The 19,429-nt window shown below is 41.9% G+C and overlaps 1 protein-coding gene across 1 annotated transcript in view; it reads left to right on the plus strand.

The window, feature by feature from the left end:
* MCTP1 (multiple C2 domains, transmembrane 1) overlaps nucleotides 1-19,429 on the plus strand; it is a 342,368-nt gene that overhangs the window by 186,785 nt on the left and 136,154 nt on the right. The window contains exons 8-9 of the mRNA XM_014936839.1: nucleotides 4,767-4,937; nucleotides 8,579-8,709. Coding sequence (XP_014792325.1) covers nucleotides 4,767-4,937; nucleotides 8,579-8,709 — 302 coding nt within the window. The remainder of the gene's footprint in view (nucleotides 1-4,766; nucleotides 4,938-8,578; nucleotides 8,710-19,429) is intronic.

Here is a 19,429-nt window from a genome sequence, read left to right on the forward strand (position 1 = left end):
TGTGTGTCATGGGCACGTCAGTGTAGGACGATGGTGACACTGGCCATCCAGGGCAATAGAAGGATCGTGAGGAGACCCCTTGACTTTCACACATTGCAGCCACAGCTTCCAAGGGGGTTTGCTAGGAGGAAGACAAGGGTGAAGGTCAGGGTTGTGCTGACAGCTCCTGATGGCACACTGTTGTCTTGTGTAAATATTTCCACCTTTTTTCCAGAAAATTTAAGTCGCAGTCAGTGCTTGAGAAGAGTCCTAGCCTTCATAACACGGCGCCTGAGCTGCCTCCAGCAAGTGCCTTTCACGAGAATGCACAACTGTTGGATTTCACAGGCCACAAAACCTCATGAAATGCTGCAAAAGTATTGGCTCTTAACTGCAGATTTTGTGGTGTCACCTCAAGATTGCTGCTACAGTGACAATACCAAGTCGTTAGAGCAAACGTCCTAGATGAGCTTTAACATGGCAGTCATACCAAAACCACACAGGGTGCAGGGCAGTGTAAATTTCTCACCTACAGGCATTTAGATCAGCTTTACCTGGAATTAACATATCCTAAAATACAGTTTTTTGAAAGTACTCTCCAAGACTTCTCTTCTTTTGAAGGAAATACCAATAGAGTTGTGGCAATTAATACGCTCATCAAGAGCATGGTCTTGATGAACCTGGGAGCAGCTCTGGGTTCTGTCTGAGCCCGGCTGGTCTCCCACCCCAGAACATTATCTGCTAATTTGTGGCCATACACAGAATATTACGCCGTGCTGTAAGGTCATCTTTCAGCTCTACACTTGTATTTGGCTCACTACATTAATCCTATTTAATAGAGGATACAGGTCTGGTTTTGTGTCAGGAGATTTTCTGCTGTTGGCATCCCTGGCCCTTCTGCTACCCCACACTTAGAACCGTTGGGACACAAATAAATCTTAATTTCATCATGCAAGAAAATGTTAGGTTTGATTCCTGTTTATCATAGAAGCATTAAAGCAGTGTATGGTTATGAAAAAATGTGAGGTTTTATTTTGCAGGCAGCTTTGATGTGCAAGACTCCTTTTCAGAAGTCTAATTTTAATTTTCTTTTGGGAAAAGAGAGAAAACTCCAGAGTATGCAGGCTAAAGCTTCTTTTTTTCTCTATTTTTTCTTTTTTTCCTTTATTATTTTTTCTTTTTCTGTTATTCTTTTTCTATTTTCTTTATACATTTTTTCTCTTTTTCTTTTTTTTCTCTTTTCTTTTTTCTTTTCTCTTTTTTCTTTTTTTTTCTTGTTTCTTTTTCTTCTTTCTTTTTTCTTTTTCTTTTTTTTCTTTTTTCTTTTTTCTCTTTTCTCTTTTTTTTTCTTTTTATTTTTTTCTCTGTTATTTTTTCTTTTCCAGTTTTTTCCTTTTATTTTGGTTTAGAACATGGCAGATGGGAGTCTCCATGCCTGCTTATAAATGCAGAAGAATAGGAATAATAATCTCACATTAATGACAGTTAGTTGTGGCCTGAGATTATGACCTTGCTTCTTTCCAAAACGTGGCATTATGCAGACTGTGTGGCTGGTTTCAGATGGAATATTAAGAAATATGTAACTTTCCATCTCTTCCCAGAGAAATTAAAAGCTGTGCATGTTCCTCATGTTTCTACCTGTTTGTGGCAGAAGAATGAAGCCAGAATGCAAAATGCATTACCTGCTTTCTGAGAGAAATAAGTTACCTGAGAATCAGTCCTGAGAAATATTCCTTCATAGGAGAAACTTGGGAAGATCCAGGCTCATTTCTTCATTTTACTCTCCCAGTTTCTTCTTCTGACTCTGTTACTGGCTCACTGTGGGCTGGATTACAAGAGGGCTGCTTAGGCACCTGAAAATGTACTTAGAAATAAGGTACCTGTCTCACTGTGTGATATTTACTTCATAAGGGATGAATTCTAGAATATGAAATCAGTCTTGTTTTCCCATTTTTTTCATCTGTTAGCTTTTTGTCAAATTTGACTTGAAATCTAAACATTCGTATTTATTTTATTTTACTTCCTACAAAAGAGACTATATGAAGTTAGAGAGTATGTCAGTATCTGTAATTTCTGAGGGTAGGGATGACTTTGGCTTTGACTGGAAGGGACGCGTGGTTTAGATGTCTGTTCAGATGCTCTTCAGTCTCACTTGGAAACAAGAAAAATACCAGTTGGAGGTTATTCTTGCTGGAGAAGACCACATGGCCCATGCCTTGTGCATCCAGGAAAACCTCAATAGCTTTATCTCCGGCTTTACCCTGGCTCTTTTTGGTCCATCTCCCTTTTTCTGTTCCATGGATCTCTGTGTTACCCGTAAGGACAGGGAGAAAAGAGCACCACCGTGGTGCAGATTCCTTGCCTTGGAGAAGATGCAGCCACAAGCAGCCCACACCACTTGGGTTTTGAACGTCAGCCACTTCTCTTCCAGCAGGTTGAGATGTTCCATGCATGGCTGTTTGGATGGTGCCTCGCCACCCCGAATGTAAACTACCTCCGTTGACAAAACTCCCTACCAGTTACAAAAAATCAGTGTGTTTTATGTGGTCGCAGCTGCTCTAATGCGGCAAATTATTTTAAGAGCCATTCAAAACACGGAATTTAAATCAAGTATTACTCTCTAAATGATTCACTGTCTCATTTGTGATTAGTCAAGCAGAGACATAATGCAGTTACACTTAAGCTTTACTTTAAAAGAGTTGTAAATTCACACTCATGCTTATTTTCCATGGTAATACCCTGGAAAACATTTGGATTCCCACTCAGCTCTTTAAAAAAGCCAAACAAGTGTGTATTCTTTCAACAGTAAGTCTCAATTAACCACTGCTTATGTCCCAGTATGAAACCTCTTCCTAAATGTGCCTCGTCTCTTCTTCTGACTCATCAGCCTGTGTCTCGCGTCACCTTACAATCAGTCAGTTTTAGTTATTTACTTTTCAGTCTTTCTTTTGCTCTGAACCTTCTAAGGAACTGGAACTAGAGAAAAAAAAACACCTGCCACATCTTCACAAGACAAGTCTTTGGCAGTGCTGACTGTGTAGCCCAACGAAGGGGTTATTTGTGCTGAGAAAATATGTATTAAGTGTAATAAGGTTCCCATGTTGTAACTGAAATCTCTTCCAGCAACTGAATTTCCCACTCGTGCCCTCGTTTTTGTAGATTCTCTGCTTTCTGGTGTCCCAGTGCTGCTTCACGTCACAGGTTAAGTTAAGGGTTATTCCTCTTCTCAGCTGAAGACCACCTTGAGAGAAACAGCAAGTTTATGAGAAGTTAAATCCTTCACTTCTGAAAGAGAAATCTTTAATAAATAGGTGAAATATTTTCAGAGTAACCATACTGCTTGGAATGAATAGCTGTTAGAAAATAAAAATACATGCCAATATTGTATCTGAAATACTGCTAAAAGCATGTTATTCAGACTTCCTCCAACCCCAGCAGCCCTAGATCATAATCTCAGCTCTGGAGTCCGGTGAGTGCATATTATAATCCAGTGATTATACTCCAGTATGCTTTCTATAATCTTCCCTAATAAAATAAAAGTAATAATAAAGTATGCCTGCCCCAGGCACTTGCAGTCCTGCCAAGCTGGGCACTAAACAGCTGTGTTTACCTTCACAAAGGTTAAAACCAGATTTGCAGTGAAACTCTGTGAGGGAGGTCCTGGAGGTGTGCAGTTTTATTTTATGGAGGGTTGCTGAGCTCGTAAAGCCTTTGTTGCCCGAACTACCTCACATAATAAAGAAAATGCATGTATTTGATACCTTTACAGCTGAGCATCCATGCAGACTTGGGGCTTTTTTTATTTTTTTTTTTGATTTCTAGAAAGAATAGTGTGTGAGTTTATATTTTATTTTGGTATTCTGATTGGAGATAAGGTAACCTTGGATGAATGTGGTTTCAGGGTGAAAGGCAGAGCCTTTGGTGGCCTCGCTCCTCAGATGCACCTGGGATGTTTATCTTCAGAGGTGATTTCCACTGGGAGGTACCTTGTTACCCCGCTGTAGCTCACAGCAAGCTGGAGCTGACCTCCATGTACTCAGATTTATAAGCCCCATGCTCTCCTGCCCCAGGTGGGGTGAGGAGTGAGTGCTGTGTCTCTCTGGTCTGTGTGGGTACCTGTGAATTTTCTCTTAACCCCAAAGTCAGCAGCTGCAGGTTCACAGTCCACAATTTCCACACAGTTCCCATCAGAGGCTCTGTGGCCTCTCCTTTTGAAACTCCTGAAGGAATGCATTGGTAATTAATGCATTTTTCCTTGCTATTTCTGAGAATACCACATCATTTTAGAGGCTGAGATAGTCGTGATGGGCATGGGAGTTTATTGACTTACTTTTCCTTGGTCCATTCTTCTCATGGTGGGTTCATATTAATTTAATGCAAGTTTCATTTTTTTGATGTTTTTTGTGTTTACTTTTAGTGTTTGTTCAAATTCATTCAGTCATTCGCTACTAATGTAAGAGACTTCTGTCACATTTACTTGTGATGTTGCTAGTTCTATTGCAGAGGGAGAAGGAAAAAACACTTCTTTTTTTTTCTGAACGTTTCCTTAAGTGTAGCATTTGTTCTGCTTGTTTCTGCAAAAGCAGCATATGGCATTACCTGTGTATTTGTCACCGTTTTGTTTCTTTCTGAGTAATCCTTTGTAATGCAGTTTACATACGTACTGTCAGGCACCTTCAAAATGGCTTAAGATGGTTGTTTTGCATTTCATAGTGATATAAAATTGTAAATGCAGGGGGAAATTTTGGAACTGTTTTTACTAAATCTGTGTTTTCATTTCCCTAAAGTTTCAGACCCAGAGTTTACGCCTCTCGGACCTGCACAGAAAATCTCAGCTCTGGAGAGGGATAGTCAGTATCACCTTGATCGAAGGTCGTGAGCTGAAGGCCATGGATGCAAATGGATTAAGTGACCCTTACGTGAAGTTCCGGTTGGGACATCAGAAGTACAAGAGCAAGGTAATTTCAGCTGTGCCCAAACATGTGCATTGGCTGTTTGTGGGTATTTTTTTGGCCTGGAGTGACTATTTACATAGTGATGGAGATTTATTGTTATATTAATTGGCTGCCAGGGCACCTGGAGCTTCGTTTAGATGTATTTTTTTTATTTCTTAATAAACAAAAATAATTCTAGATGGGTGAAAAGGTAGCACTGAAAAATGCGGGGTGGTGAGGAGTCACACCTGATTTTCCATACGGACTGTGTTGGCTTTGGTTGCCTGTTGTGGGTCATTCCTGGGGAGAGAAGTGGAGTGATCCTGACCAGAAGGTGCACCTTCATGCCTTTTGGGCTTGATGCCAGTCACCCCTTGGACCCTTTGCATGGTCTTTCCCCTGAGCTGTTGTCGTGCTTGTACTCTCACTGTCCTCATTCTGGCCTTAAAACGAGTTTCATTGAAGTTTTCTGTGTGTATGAGCTTAAGGGGCAGAGAGGATTGATCAGGGAGAAAATGACTGTGGAGACTTCTGGCTTTCTCACTCTTATTTCCCCAATCCCTATTGGTTTGAAAACTGCTGTTTATGGAAGATGCTGGGACCTTCCTCTCTCGATATCCTGCCGACCTCTGAGCCAGCCTGGCAGACTCTTCATCTGAAATTAGAAGAAATCAAATTTCATGCTTTTCTGACTTCAAAACCTTCACAGCATCTCTGCGGCTTAATCCTCTCTAATTTTTCCATTTTTTCAAGCCAGTGGGACTGGTGGGTGTAGAAAGCAGCAATTGCTTCCTGGGGAAGGTAGGAGACAGTTTCCATTCCTGCCCAGGCCAGGTGTGACTACGGTGACTACTGCTTTTGCATTACAGCAGAAAAACCCACAAGCTTTCTGTTCTGCAGAGCGTGGTCGGAACTACATGGACTGAAATCCATTGAAGTGGCTTCTTTTGTCAGAAGTGACACTGGACTGAAAGTGATTGAGAAAGCTACTTTCATCTGAGTTGCAAAGGAAAGGTGTGTGAGTTTATATTTTATTTTGGTATTCTGATTGGAGATAAGGTAACCTTGGATGAATGTGGTTTCAGGGTGAAAGGCAGAGCCTTTGGTGGCCTCGCTCCTCAGATGCACCTGGGATGTTTATCTTCAGAGGTGATTTCCACTGGGAGGTACCTTGTTACCCCGCTGTAGCTCACAGCAAGCTGGAGCTGACCTCCATGTACTCAGATTTATAAGCCCCATGCTCTCCTGCCCCAGGTGGGGTGAGGAGTGAGTGCTGTGTCTCTCTGGTCTGTGTGGGTACCTGTGAATTTTCTCTTAACCCCAAAGTCAGCAGCTGCAGGTTCACAGTCCACAATTTCCACACAGTTCCCATCAGAGGCTCTGTGGCCTCTCCTTTTGAAACTCCTGAAGGAATGCATTGGTAATTAATGCAGTTTTTCTTGCTATTTCTGAGAATACCATGTCATTTTAGAGGCTGAGATAGTCGTCATGGGCATGGGAGTTTATTGACTTACTTTTCCTTGGTCCATTCTTCTCATGGTGGGTTCATATTAATTTAATGGAAGTTTCATTTTCTTGATGTTTTTTGTGTTTACTTTTAGTGTTTGTTCAAATTCATTCAGTCATTCGCTACTAATGTAAGAGACTTCTGTCACATTTACTTGTGATGTTGTTAGTTCTATTGCAGAGGGAGAAGGAAAAAACACTTCTTTTTTTTTCTGAACGTTTCCTTAAGTGTAGCATTTGTTCTGCTTGTTTCTGCAAAAGCAGCATATGGCATTACCTGTGTATTTGTCACCGTTTTGTTTCTTTCTGAGTAATCCTTTGTAATGCAGTTTACATACGTACTGTCAGGCACCTTCAAAATGGCTTAAGATGGTTGTTTTGCATTTCATAGTGATATAAAATTGTAAATGCAGGGGGAAATTTTGGAACTGTTTTTACTAAATCTGTGTTTTCATTTCCCTAAAGTTTCAGACCCAGAGTTTACGCCTCTCGGACCTGCACAGAAAATCTCAGCTCTGGAGAGGGATAGTCAGTATCACCTTGATCGAAGGTCGTGAGCTGAAGGCCATGGATGCAAATGGATTAAGTGACCCTTACGTGAAGTTCCGGTTGGGACATCAGAAGTACAAGAGCAAGGTAATTTCAGCTGTGCCCAAACATGTGCATTGGCTGTTTGTGGGTATTTTTTTGGCCTGGAGTGACTATTTACATAGTGATGGAGATTTATTGTTATATTAATTGGCTGCCAGGGCACCTGGAGCTTCGTTTAGATGTATTTTTTTTATTTCTTAATAAACAAAAATAATTCTAGATGGGTGAAAAGGTAGCACTGAAAAATGCGGGGTGGTGAGGAGTCACACCTGATTTTCCATACGGACTGTGTTGGCTTTGGTTGCCTGTTGTGGGTCATTCCTGGGGAGAGAAGTGGAGTGATCCTGACCAGAAGGTGCACCTTCATGCCTTTTGGGCTTGATGCCAGTCACCCCTTGGACCCTTTGCATGGTCTTTCCCCTGAGCTGTTGTCGTGCTTGTACTCTCACTGTCCTCATTCTGGCCTTAAAACGAGTTTCATTGAAGTTTTCTGTGTGTATGAGCTTAAGGGGCAGAGAGGATTGATCAGGGAGAAAATGACTGTGGAGACTTCTGGCTTTCTCACTCTTATTTCCCCAATCCCTATTGGTTTGAAAACTGCTGTTTATGGAAGATGCTGGGACCTTCCTCTCTCGATATCCTGCCGACCTCTGAGCCAGCCTGGCAGCCTCTTCATCTGAAATTAGAAGAAATCAAATTTCATGCTTTTCTGACTTCAAAACCTTCACAGCATCTCTGCGGCTTAATCCTCTCTAATTTTTCCATTTTTTCAAGCCAGTGGGACTGGTGGGTGTAGAAAGCAGCAATTGCTTCCTGGGGAAGGTAGGAGACAGTTTCCATTCCTGCCCAGGCCAGGTGTGACTACGGTGACTACTGCTTTTGCATTACAGCAGAAAAACCCACAAGCTTTCTGTTCTGCAGAGCGTGGTCGGAACTACATGGACTGAAATCCATTGAAGTGGCTTCTTTTGTCAGAAGTGACACTGGACTGAAAGTGATTGAGAAAGCTACTTTCATCTGAGTTGCAAAGGAAAGGAAGTAAAATACAGTATTGGGGAAAAAAAAAAAAAAAAAAGGAATATTATTCCATAAAAAGTAAACCACAGTATCACCTTTCTGCCAGTATTACTGCAACAGGGGAAAGAGGACATGATAAAATTGTTTCTGTTTAAATCCTTACAGCCATCATCTACTTGTCATTGCAGGTGCTTTGTTTTCCTTTAGGCTCAGTCACATAAGTTTGCAGCTGACTGTCACTCAAAAGAGGGCGTAATTATTCTACAGAAAAATGGATCCATTCCCAGGGTAAATCCTTTGTTCAGGAGGCTTTTGAAGGTGACAGGTTGCAGGATTCTGGAGGTTGCTGTTGTATCAGAGAGGCATGAGACAACTGGCCAGGCATTTTTTCTAATTGCTATGTTTTTTTTTAATTCTCACTGCTTAAGATACTCGTACTGCAAACAGAAAAAAAACCTACTTCCTGAACAGAGTCTAAAGATCAAATTTACAATTCAAGAAAGCGTATGCCTGCACAATGCAATATGACTTTCCTTTTGCTCTCCTTTCAGATTATGCCAAAAACTTTGAATCCTCAGTGGAGGGAGCAGTTTGACTTTCATCTCTATGAAGAACGAGGTGGAATTATTGATATTACCGTGTGGGACAAAGATGCTGGCAAAAAGGATGATTTTATTGGCAGGTTTGTGCAATTACAGCCTTCTTGTTCCCTGGGGATGAGAGCAGATGATTAAAATGAGCCTTGCCGTTGAAACTATTTCTTATGACCATTTGTTCTTGCTTTCCTTTTTTTTTCCTTTAGAGGTGGGGGAGGATTTTTCACAAAGTGTCAGTGCAGTTCGCTGCCTTGATGTAATTCTTTACTTTCCTGGGGTAAAATTCTTTTTACTGACCAGTAGGTGGCAGCTTTTACCAATTGATAGACTTAAGTTTTCCAAAATGAAAATCCCAGGTTTATCCCAATAATCAAGATGCAGGAGGTTCCAAAGGGCAATGTCCAGCTTTTGGAGGAGAAATAACTCTTGTGACAGCCGCAAAAGACAAAAATGATGTGCTTAGTTTTTAATCTGCTTGGTAAATAATTGAGAGTCTTAGAGGAGAGTCTTAAAGGACTACACACAGCAACTGGGGCAAATAAATAAGATGACTCATTTTCAGGAAAACTGAATCTGTGGGATCTCTCTTGGAGTTCAAGAAGTGGTATAAGTTTGTGTGGTTACGCTCCATTGTACTGTGTAGGAGGAGGAAAGAGGATAATGTTTTTTAACAATGGCATTAACTAGGAAAAAACCGGGAAAAAAGGCTGTCTTGTGTTTACTGATTTTGTACAAAGTCAGTGCTATTTTGTTGTTTACATCATACTTTAATTTATATGCGAAAAAAGCTGTCTTGGATTACTGATTTTGTACAAAGTCAGTGCTGTTTTGTTGTTTACATCATACTTTAATTTATATCCATACAGTCATAATAAGAGTAATTATTATTAATCCCATCTATTTTGATTGTTTGTTAGAATATTGGTTGTAGATTCGTTCAATAGGGTGTTGATACTGATAAGTAGCAGAATTGCTTTTTTTGGTAGTTAAAAGCAGGAATACAAATCCCACAGACCAAGCCATGTTCTTTTGATATCAGTGCTGTTGTGTTTCTGATGACCTTCTCCTCCCTTTCATTACGTTTAGGGCAATGTTTTTTTTTACCAAATTATATCAGTTGGATAATACTCTATTTCCTACTGTAAATTGTGGGAGCTCTGAATACATGCAGAGTCTGTGGCAGGCAAACGGCTTTAATATCTGAGAAAACCACTTTTCCAAAGTATATATAGGAGGGTTTTATTTTATATATTGAAACCCTATGGACGGTGTGATACTTTTATATTTGAAGTTTACACTGCATTTTTCCCCTTGTTTGATATCAGTTGGTGCGTGGGGCAACAACAGCTATTTTTCTGAAGTAACTTAATGATTTAGACCTATTTCAGTACGTGATATGCCTTGGGAAATGATGCCTAATTTCTGCTTCATTTTAACTTTCTTATCCAAAAGAGGGTGAGATGCAGGTTTTTCAGGTGTGATTTTTCAGAACACTGTCAAAGTGGCACTTACTTACCTTGTTACTGTTACCAGTAATTGTAAAGTCCTTTTAAGAGCATTGCATGAATTAAAAGACATCCTTTCTGCTGCAAGGCACTTGAAACCTAAATAACAACGCGACAGAGAAATGAGAGAAGGAAAATTTGTAACTTCAAACACATAATTTGCCAAGGTAGCTTTTCAGATATCTAAAAAAGTTGTGTATCTTAAGTGTGCATATATTTATTTTTGGTAACTGCATGCTGTCATGCAGGTAACAAATGATTTCTACATATTATGTAGGCCAAAAAAAAATTGATAGTGTTCTCTAAAAAGAATGCTTGAAGCCTTTGAAATTTTTCAGTGGGAGAATCTTGTTTTGTTTGGTTTTCTGCCACTTTCCTCAGTAGATGTAATTCTTGTGTGTATCAAAAAGAGGATGGTCTTTGGACAAAGCCAAGCTGTAGTGCTTCTGCAGTATATAACTGATTTTATCAGAATCAGTGGCATTTCTCCCAAAATCTTGCTGCTCTTGATTTTTGTAACCTGTCTGCTGTTGGTGTACGTCCCTCCTCAGTTTGTCCTTTCAGACACTCTCTCATTACACCTTCTGTTGGTGCCTTATCTCTGGGTAATGCAACCTGCCAGCAGATTCCTCTCCGTGAGGATTTCCATCAAAAACTTTGTCATTTGTCAACCTCAATCTGAATATAAAAATAGGTCTTAATATTCCCCCTCCCTGATACTCTTTTCCAGTCGCTGTGGATAAAAATCTCGGGCACCTGACAGCTCCACTTTACATCGACTTCTCTTCCACACTTTCTCCTCTCGAGGCTGCCTCTAAAAGTGGGAAATACTTTGGTCCAGACAGTACAGACTCTGAGCATGTGGACTGGGTCATGGTCTATGGCTAAGGCTCTGTGGCTCTCAAGGCACATACAATAAATGGAATATTTTGACTCAGGTTCCAAGAAAAGTGATAATGAGTCTGTGGGAGGGAAATAAAAGCCATCGTGGTAGTATTGGTGTGATTGCTCAGTGATGGAGAGTTATCCCTTTCATCATACTGTGCTCTTCCCGCTTTCTTGAATCACATGCAAGCAGCAGCTCTTATATTATACAGGAATATGTGTATTAAATGCAGTGAAAACAGTTATTTCTTCAATATGCCCTGCCTGTCCAAAGTACGGCCATGGAGAAGCCATGCTTGATTGAGGAGATCCTGCTCATTGAGGGAAACAGCAAACCAAACTGAGAAAACAGAACAAAAATGTTTGTGTAAGGAGCAGTTCTCACCTCTCATCCACAGTGTTGGTTTTTTGTGTCCTCCATCTTCATCTGCTTGATGAGCACACCTGAAGGTCAGCAGAACTTCCCCTGCAAATCAGGCATTATTGAGCTTTGAAGAGATCCATCCCTAAAACTGTTCCAGTGTTCCAAACTGAGCTGTGGGTGAACAGGGCCTTTGGGTGGAAGGCTGAAGGGATAAACTCCAGGTCCCTCCTGGAAAACACCATGGGAACCCCCCTTGAGTGGAAATGCTTTTCTCTGCTCAACTTCATAACTTGCAAATTTTATTTCAGAACAGAATGTCATAACTTCTCCTGGACTAACACTATCTCAGCTACACTTCAGTGAAATGAAAGAAGTGGGAAATGTGACCAAGTAGACTTGTGTGGGCCCTGTGTGTGTCACCACACTCGTTAGGCTGCAGCATGTGAAGGGCCAGGATGAAGCTGGGAACATCATGAGGTGGTGGTGGGATATGTGTTCATACTGCGAGGGCTGGGACTGGCCATCCTTTCTTGAGGGCAGGAAGGTGAAGGAAAGCTGTCCAGGCAGGCTGAAGACATGGAAGTGAGACTGGGGCCTTGGGGCAGCCTGGCAGGAGGAGGATTAGGAGATTAGGAGATTAGGAGGATTTAGGAGAGCCACCAAGATGGTGAGGGGCCTGGAGAACAAGTCCTATGAGGAGAGGCTGAGGGAACTGGGCATGTTTAGTTTGGAGAAGAGGAGGCTGAGGGGAGGCCTCATTGCCCTCTACAACTCCCTGAAAGGAGGGTGTAGAGAGGTGGGGGTTGGCCTCTTCTCCCAAAGGATGAACGACAAGACCAGAGGAAATGGTCTGAAGTTGTGGCAGGGGAGATTTAGATTAGATATTAGAAAGAACTACTTTCCTGAGAGGGTGGTCAGGCCCTGGAACAGCCTGCCCAGGGAGGTGGTGGAGTCACCATCCCTGGAGGTATTTAAGAAACGTATAGACATGGCTCTTCAGGGCATGCTCTAGTGCCCAAGGTTATTGGTTTATGGTGAGGTGTTGAGTGTGGGGTTTAGTTGGTGGGTGCGGTGTTTTTGGTGGGCGTTTGGTGTGGTGTGTTTTGTATTTGTTTGGTGTGTGGTTTTTTTTGGTTTTTTTGGTTTTTTTTTGTTGTTTGGTTTTGTTCTGTTTTTGTTGTTTTTTTGGTTTTTTTTGTGGTTGGACTCGATGATCTCAGAGGTCCCTTCCAACCACTAAGATTCTGTGATTCTGTGATTCTGTGATGGAGTGGAAGGGGGGGTCGGTAAGAGGGAGGAGGGTGTTGAGAGGGTGAGAGTGGCTGCGTGGCATCCTGATTCAGAGGAGGAGAAAGATGTGTCTGTCCCAGAGCGAGCGTAAAGCTCCTGTTTGGTACCCCAGCACGGCAGTTCCTGGAGTGAGATGGTCACTCTTTGGTTTCTGTTCTGATCTTTGAGCTTTATGTGCTTCTAAAATCCATTTGATCCTCAGCTCTGCATTCTCCATGACAGTTTAAAGGATGGTAGCACCTTGTGAACTTCTGTCTTAGGATGCCCTAAAAAACTGAAATCCAAGAAACATTTTAGTGTTTCTTTGGGGCTTTCAAAAGCCTTAAAAAAAAGGTGTCACAGAATCACAGAATCTTCTAGGTTGGAAGGGACCTTAAAGATCATCTTGTCCAACCGTCAACCTAACTGACAAAAATAGACACCCACACAACAAACAAGGAGCATCATCACTAAACCAGACCTCCCAGCACTACATCAACCCGTCTTTTGAACACCTCCAGGGATGGGGCCTCAACCACCTCCCTGGGCAGCCCATTCCAAGGGCTGAGAACCCTTTCAGGGAAAAAATTTTTCCTAATATCCAGCCTGAACCTCCCCTGGCGCAACTTGAGGCCATTTCCTCATGCAAAAGAAAAATACATTTCGATTCATATACTGATTTGTATGAGGAGACACTGGGCTTGACCAGAACTGAGTTTCATCGTGCAGGAGGTTAAATTCTGACATTCTTCTAAATATAATTAAAAAAAAAAAAAACCCAACCCATTCCAGGACCGAAGACATGAGATCTAGAAGTCCTTTTTTTGGAAAGAACCAGCAGTTAAAGCCACAGGGGCAGCCTTTGAGCATTCAGATCACCATGTGGAGTTGCCTGAGCAGCACAAGTCATTACTCCATCTGATAAGTAGAAATTCTTACATGTATGTGTGTATGTTGTTCAGTTTTAGTACATGCAATATTCACGTGTTTTTGCTACGAGTAAATCATTTCTCTTCCATATTGAGTCAATATACTCCCGTGATTAAAAACATATACCGCAGTAAGTTTATGTGGGCAATACTAGGATCAGAATGAAGGTGAAATGATTTTAATCTTCGTGTAATTATTTAACTTTCTTATCATCTGCGTTTTTGAAGGCGATCCTGACTGTCACCTTTACGATAATCAGCTAATAAATCCTCATGATTGTTACACCTTTATGCATAGCAGTAATCTGAACAAATTGGCTGCTGACAGCTGCAATAAATTGCCAAGAATGAGTGCTGTCAGAGAACAAGTTGTTTCTGTGAACATACAGGATAAGTAAATCCCATGTCATGCAGTTTTATTCAGCTGAAGTTATTTGCAATCCAGCACGGCAGGATTTATAGCATTATTTATTGGTATGAAAAATGGGTGTTTATCTTTAAAATGACATTGAATTTTACTCATATTTTGTGCCAGGAAATTACTGTTGACTTCATCTATATCTATTTTCATCAGTATTTATAGATGCTACTATCTTTTTTCCAATCTGTTGCAAATTAAGAGCAAAAGCCCTTGTGCATAGTATATTCATTAAAGCTATGTATTAATTTTATCTGTAGAAAACTGAACCATCCTATAATCTCTCTGAATATCGTCATGAAAATTCAGAATGGTGGTGTGTGTGCGTGGGTGCACACCGTATAATGCATGTTGTGAAGTACAAAATTCAAGATACTGAAAATTAAGTATTTAGGTTTTTGACACCTAATCTGCTATGCCTTCTCTGATAATTTTTTTCATAGTGGAGGGGTTTTTTTTGGTGCACATAAGTACAAGCAATATGTGACCTGTTCTGCTGCATCATTAATCTAAAAGCACAGGGCTACACTACTCAAAGTTCTAAACTGAAGTGGGGTTTTCATATAAAATATTTATGTCTTTTTCAGTTGTTTGGTTTTAAATTTTTTTTTCCCACTGGAATTTATGTGATTTAGTTGTGGGAGACTGAAGGTTACCAGAGGGAACTTTTTTTAATTTTTTTCTCCACTGGAATTTATGTGATTTAGCTGTGGGAGACTGAAGGTTACCAGAGGGAACTGAGTGTGCTGTAAAGCTGTGTATGGCTGCTCCAACAGGCGTATAAAGTTGAGCCAAGGACACTAAGTGTGCTCCTGATGATGTTTCTTCCCAGATCCTTTTCTGGAGAAGTTGTGGAGATTGTGATTTATATTAAAATGCTGGGAATTTCCTTTTTTAAATACCCGAAAAGGGTATTTAAAGGGAATAAAAGGAATTTTTTTTAAATGCCCAAGAAGTTTTGAATAGTAGGTGTGAGAGTTTTATGTGTTTATGTTGAAACAGATGAATCTTGGAAGTTTTCTCAATTTTGAAAAACTCCAGGGAGTCAAAACATGCTCCTCTGGATTTGCAAACAGGACTTTATTATGCCGATTTTCCAAATATATATATTTTTTTTACATGGTGGTTTGAAAATGTCTGCGTGTTGGAGTAGCTTTGGAAGGATATGGTATTGTCAAAGTTTAAGCCTAATGGTTCATACAGAGTAAACAGGATTTTATTATGCTGATTTTCCAAATATTTTTTTTTACATGGTGGTTTGAAAATGTCTGCGTGTTGGAGTAGCTTTGGAAGGATATGGTATTGTCAAAGTTTAAGCCTAATGGTTCATACAGAGTTTGTTGGTTTGGGCTCTGAAGTCGGTGCCCGTGTGATTTCGGCAGCGGTTCTGCGCAGCCCGGGTCGGGAGCAGCTCCTTGGCTTTTCGTGATGCCTAAAGTTGAATTATTGCAGATGCATTTCTCGATGTAAAATGAAGGTTTTGCCCAAAGCGTTTAAATCTAAAAATGCTACTTGTCAGCCTGCCTGTGACAAATCCTGAGATGTGCTGAGCCATCTCCTTGTCTGACTGTTCTCAAAGGGAGTTGGATGTAAATATCGGTGTGCATCTCTTAAGTTTGGCCTTCAGGTGTTCCCCACCTTATGTATTACTATTTCTGCACATTTTAATTTCTTCTATTAATGCAAAGGTGCTGCTCTTTTGCTAGAAAGCCAAAAAGGTTCAGTTTTGTCTCACAAATCTTGAGTAACTTTTCCTTACCAGGTTTGTTATTATTTACAACTCTTACTGACAGTTGTTACTGTCACGTAGTGTTGGAAAATTGATACTATTCCCCAGTGGATTCTGAAAAACAGGATGCTGCACACAGGCTGGATTAGTTTATGGATCCTTCTTCTGACCCTCTGTGGAAGTGTCCTCCCCTAACTGAAGTGAGAGTGGCAAAATAAGAGGAGAGGGGAAGGAAAAGTGGGGTGTCTGCCTGGAAGTGAGGGTCAGCGTGGGGAGAGGCTGGGGGTGTTGGGGGGTGGTTTGTGGGAGGCACAGATTGGAGCGGCCTGAAAGCTCTTGTGAAGTTGCTCGGACCAGCTAGAGAGGGGAGAACCACGTAGGAAGACATAGTTTTCATCAAAGCAATAGACTGCTTGAGCAGAGGAGATTGTTAATTGTGTGGTAGAAAACACATTTCACTGATGGTGCGTGTCTGCAGAGCATGGCTGTGCCAGGGGGACGGCGTAGGAAATACCCCAAGGTGAAACCTCTGCAAGTACCTTTGTCTGTCTCTGCAATTCAAAAAGTAAATCTGTAGTTCTACTGTGAAGAGCTGTGCTTAGGAAAATGTTAATCAGTCACTTCAAAACCCACCAGCAGGATTTTGTGGCATGGACTGTGTTTCTTTTAGCCAGCAGTGTGCCTGTCCCTGCTCCGGCGTTGCTCAGGGAGGGGTGAGGTTGTCCTGTATGTCGTGTAGCTCATTATTTCCCTGACCCAGACCAACTTACCCCAAACTGCAGGACACTTCCCTGCTGCCTGGCACCCAGCAGCACCGTTTCCCAGATCCTGAGTGTTCCCAGCATCCCGGGGACCCTCCATATTCCCAGGCTCTCTGCGCCGTGCCCCAGACCGACTTACCCCAAACCACAGGACACTTCCCTGCTGCCTGGCACCCAGCAGCACCGTTTCCCAGATCCTGAGTGTTCCCAGCATCCCGGGGACCCTCCATATTCCCAGGCTCTCTGCGCCGTGGCTGCCCTACTTAGCGGAGCTGCAGCCTCCAGCTCCTTGGGGAGCTTTCCCTGTTTTCAGTCTCTCACCTCTCCCCACCACCTATCTCGAGCATCGTGTGGGGTCTGTCGTTTTATTTCTTTCTCATTATCTCTGCACTTTGAAGTCTGCTTCTCCCTGGAACTTCTCCTTGCTGCAGTCCCCCTCTCTCCGAGCCCTGCCGTTTTTCTGCCGGCGCTGGGCAGAATTCCCCCTCGCCCTTCGTTTCTTGGTTTTTTTTTACTGGAACATTGTACTCTTGGGCTCATAAAGGAGACGGAGTCTCACAAATTGTAGCAGTTCGTGCCTCGCGGCGTCTGATGTGTGTCCAGCTCACTTCTAATTGCAGAATTGCACAGTTTTCCCTCTCCTTGGCATCCTTTGGAGCAGCGTAGACCCGGATGGCGGCGGAGTTGAAAGGCTGCCTTCCCCAACGAGTCATGATGATAATTAAGTTGCCTGGGTTGTAGCCAAGTGGTGCTTTTCTGTCCCTATCACTTAGGATTGTGCCAATTCCTCTTTTATGCTTTATTTTGTCATGTGAGAAAATGATCTCACTATCTGCTGCCTCTCCCTTGCCTGGCCACCTGGCTTTTAAGAGGCCTTCTATGTCATGTCGCTACCTTTGTAATTCATTCATTAGCAAGGATATTTCACCAGGGTGCCAACGCGGTCTTACATTCTGGGTTCTGTTAGAACTAGAGAGGGGAGGTGATTTTTACCTCTCAGACATGCTGATAATAAAATGCTACATAGAGTTCTGGCTTCCACACTTGAAAAAGGATTGCGGGAGAATTTCACTGGATCAGAAAAGTTACAAAAAAGTCATTTGAGGGCTGCAGGAGATGCGTTCCAAGGAAATGTATAGGGAGCTGGAGGTGCTTAGCATATCAAAAGGAAGATCAAGAAAAGATATGATTATGGTATATGAGTACCTTCGCTAGAAGAAAATACGGGGCACTAAAGGCTTTTTCAACCAAGTAAAGAAAGGCATGAAAAGAACCAAAGGCCAGATATATTCAAATTAAAAATAAATCAGAAATGTATTTCTAACAGTTTGGGCGATTAACACACTGAGCACAGTTTCAGAGAAGTGGTGAAATCCCCTTGAACCTTCCCGTCTTCCTGCCTGGGAGCCGTGCCCTGGTTCTGCAGCTTCTTCTCTGCCCTCCTCTGGCCCATCAGATTCAGGCACTTGGGTGGTGGGTTTTCTCCCTCCTGATCTCTCTGGGCATAAGAATCCCAGATTTGCCCCATGCTTGGTGATCTTCCCGTGGGGCACTGATTTTGGGGGGACGTGCCTCTTCCCAGGGTCAGCTCTGCCGATGCTGGCGGAATGTGGGCACTGGAGGGACCATAGCAAAATATTCAAACTGCCCTAAAATGTGATTTATAGCCATGTTTGAAAATCTGTCTATGGAATTAATGGCTATTTTTGCCATAATTTTTCATGCTAGCCCCTTCACGCGTGGAGAACTTTTTCTTTCAGCAGCAGCATGTGAACAGTAATTCCATAAGAAACTGAATTGTCCAAAATGACTGTTTTCTCCTACTTTCAGTGTGACAGCTGCTGGTTACACACAACTTGTGGCCTTCTCAAAAAGGCTCTGGTTTTTCATGGTCCCCAGTTTGAGAAGGCAAGACAGAAATTTCTACCACCACAATATGCTCATTACCACCACTGGTAACATTTGGGTTCACCTTCATCCTCAAAGCATCTTTGTTCTCCATGGAAACAGTTGTAGGTGACAAATGTCTGTTCAGAGAACATCTTAACTGATGTAAAACTCAGCATTGCTGAGGATTTAAGCCTTGGAAATCCTGGATGTACTCTCAGTAAAATGTAAAGAGGCGTCATCAACCTGAGCTTTCCAAAGCTATTTATCTTTAGAATTATATTGTTAACTTCAGGGCTTGTAAGGAAACGTAATCCAAAAAAAAAAAAAAGGAGTTTTGTGGGTTTCCTACTGATGTCTGTAAAGGTTATTCCAGGGTCGGGTTAGTGCTCAGGTAATGCCTTAAACAACCCAGGCTTCCTTGAGGTGCAGGGGTGGAAGAACCCCAGTTTTTCATCCGATTACCCAGGGACCCTTCACAGGATGTTTTCCCTGTAAAATGGTTAAGGCTTTGGCTGGAAAAAGCTTCCACCAGATCAGTCCCAACCCTTTGTCTGATTTTAGGAAATAAAGAGCTGGTGAGGGGCTGGTCGTGGAGATTTCTCAGGGTCCCTGTGTGGTGCTACCAGGAACATTTCTGTAGGAACGGTGCGCGGGGAAAATCAAATTGTCAGTTGCTTCTTTCAGCCTCAGTAAAAATCAGCGTGCACTGCTAATGGTGCAAAAGTGCTGTAACTTCCAGAAATGGAGAACTCAGAGCTCGTAGCTCTGATGTAAACCCTGTGATTTTACAGTCATTGCCATTTTCTGATGCATGTTGGGGTTTTTTTGTTCCGGTGGAAGTAGCTTTTGTTGCCCATTTTTGAGTGAGGGGTGGATTATTTCTGTATTACTTGTATAATAATAACTTTCTGATTGTTTTACTGACTCTGAGAGAGTTTAGAGTGGTTTTTTTTCAGTGACTGTTGGTTAAAATCACAATGTTGTTGCAGGGACATATTTTTGAGGGTACCTATTTTAAACTATCTCAGAACATTTAACAACAGGGGCATCTTAACC

Source organism: Calidris pugnax, unplaced genomic scaffold, assembly GCF_001431845.1.
Source record: "Calidris pugnax isolate Ruff unplaced genomic scaffold, ASM143184v1 scaffold40, whole genome shotgun sequence".
In the NCBI taxonomy this organism is placed as follows: domain Eukaryota; kingdom Metazoa; phylum Chordata; class Aves; order Charadriiformes; family Scolopacidae; genus Calidris; species Calidris pugnax.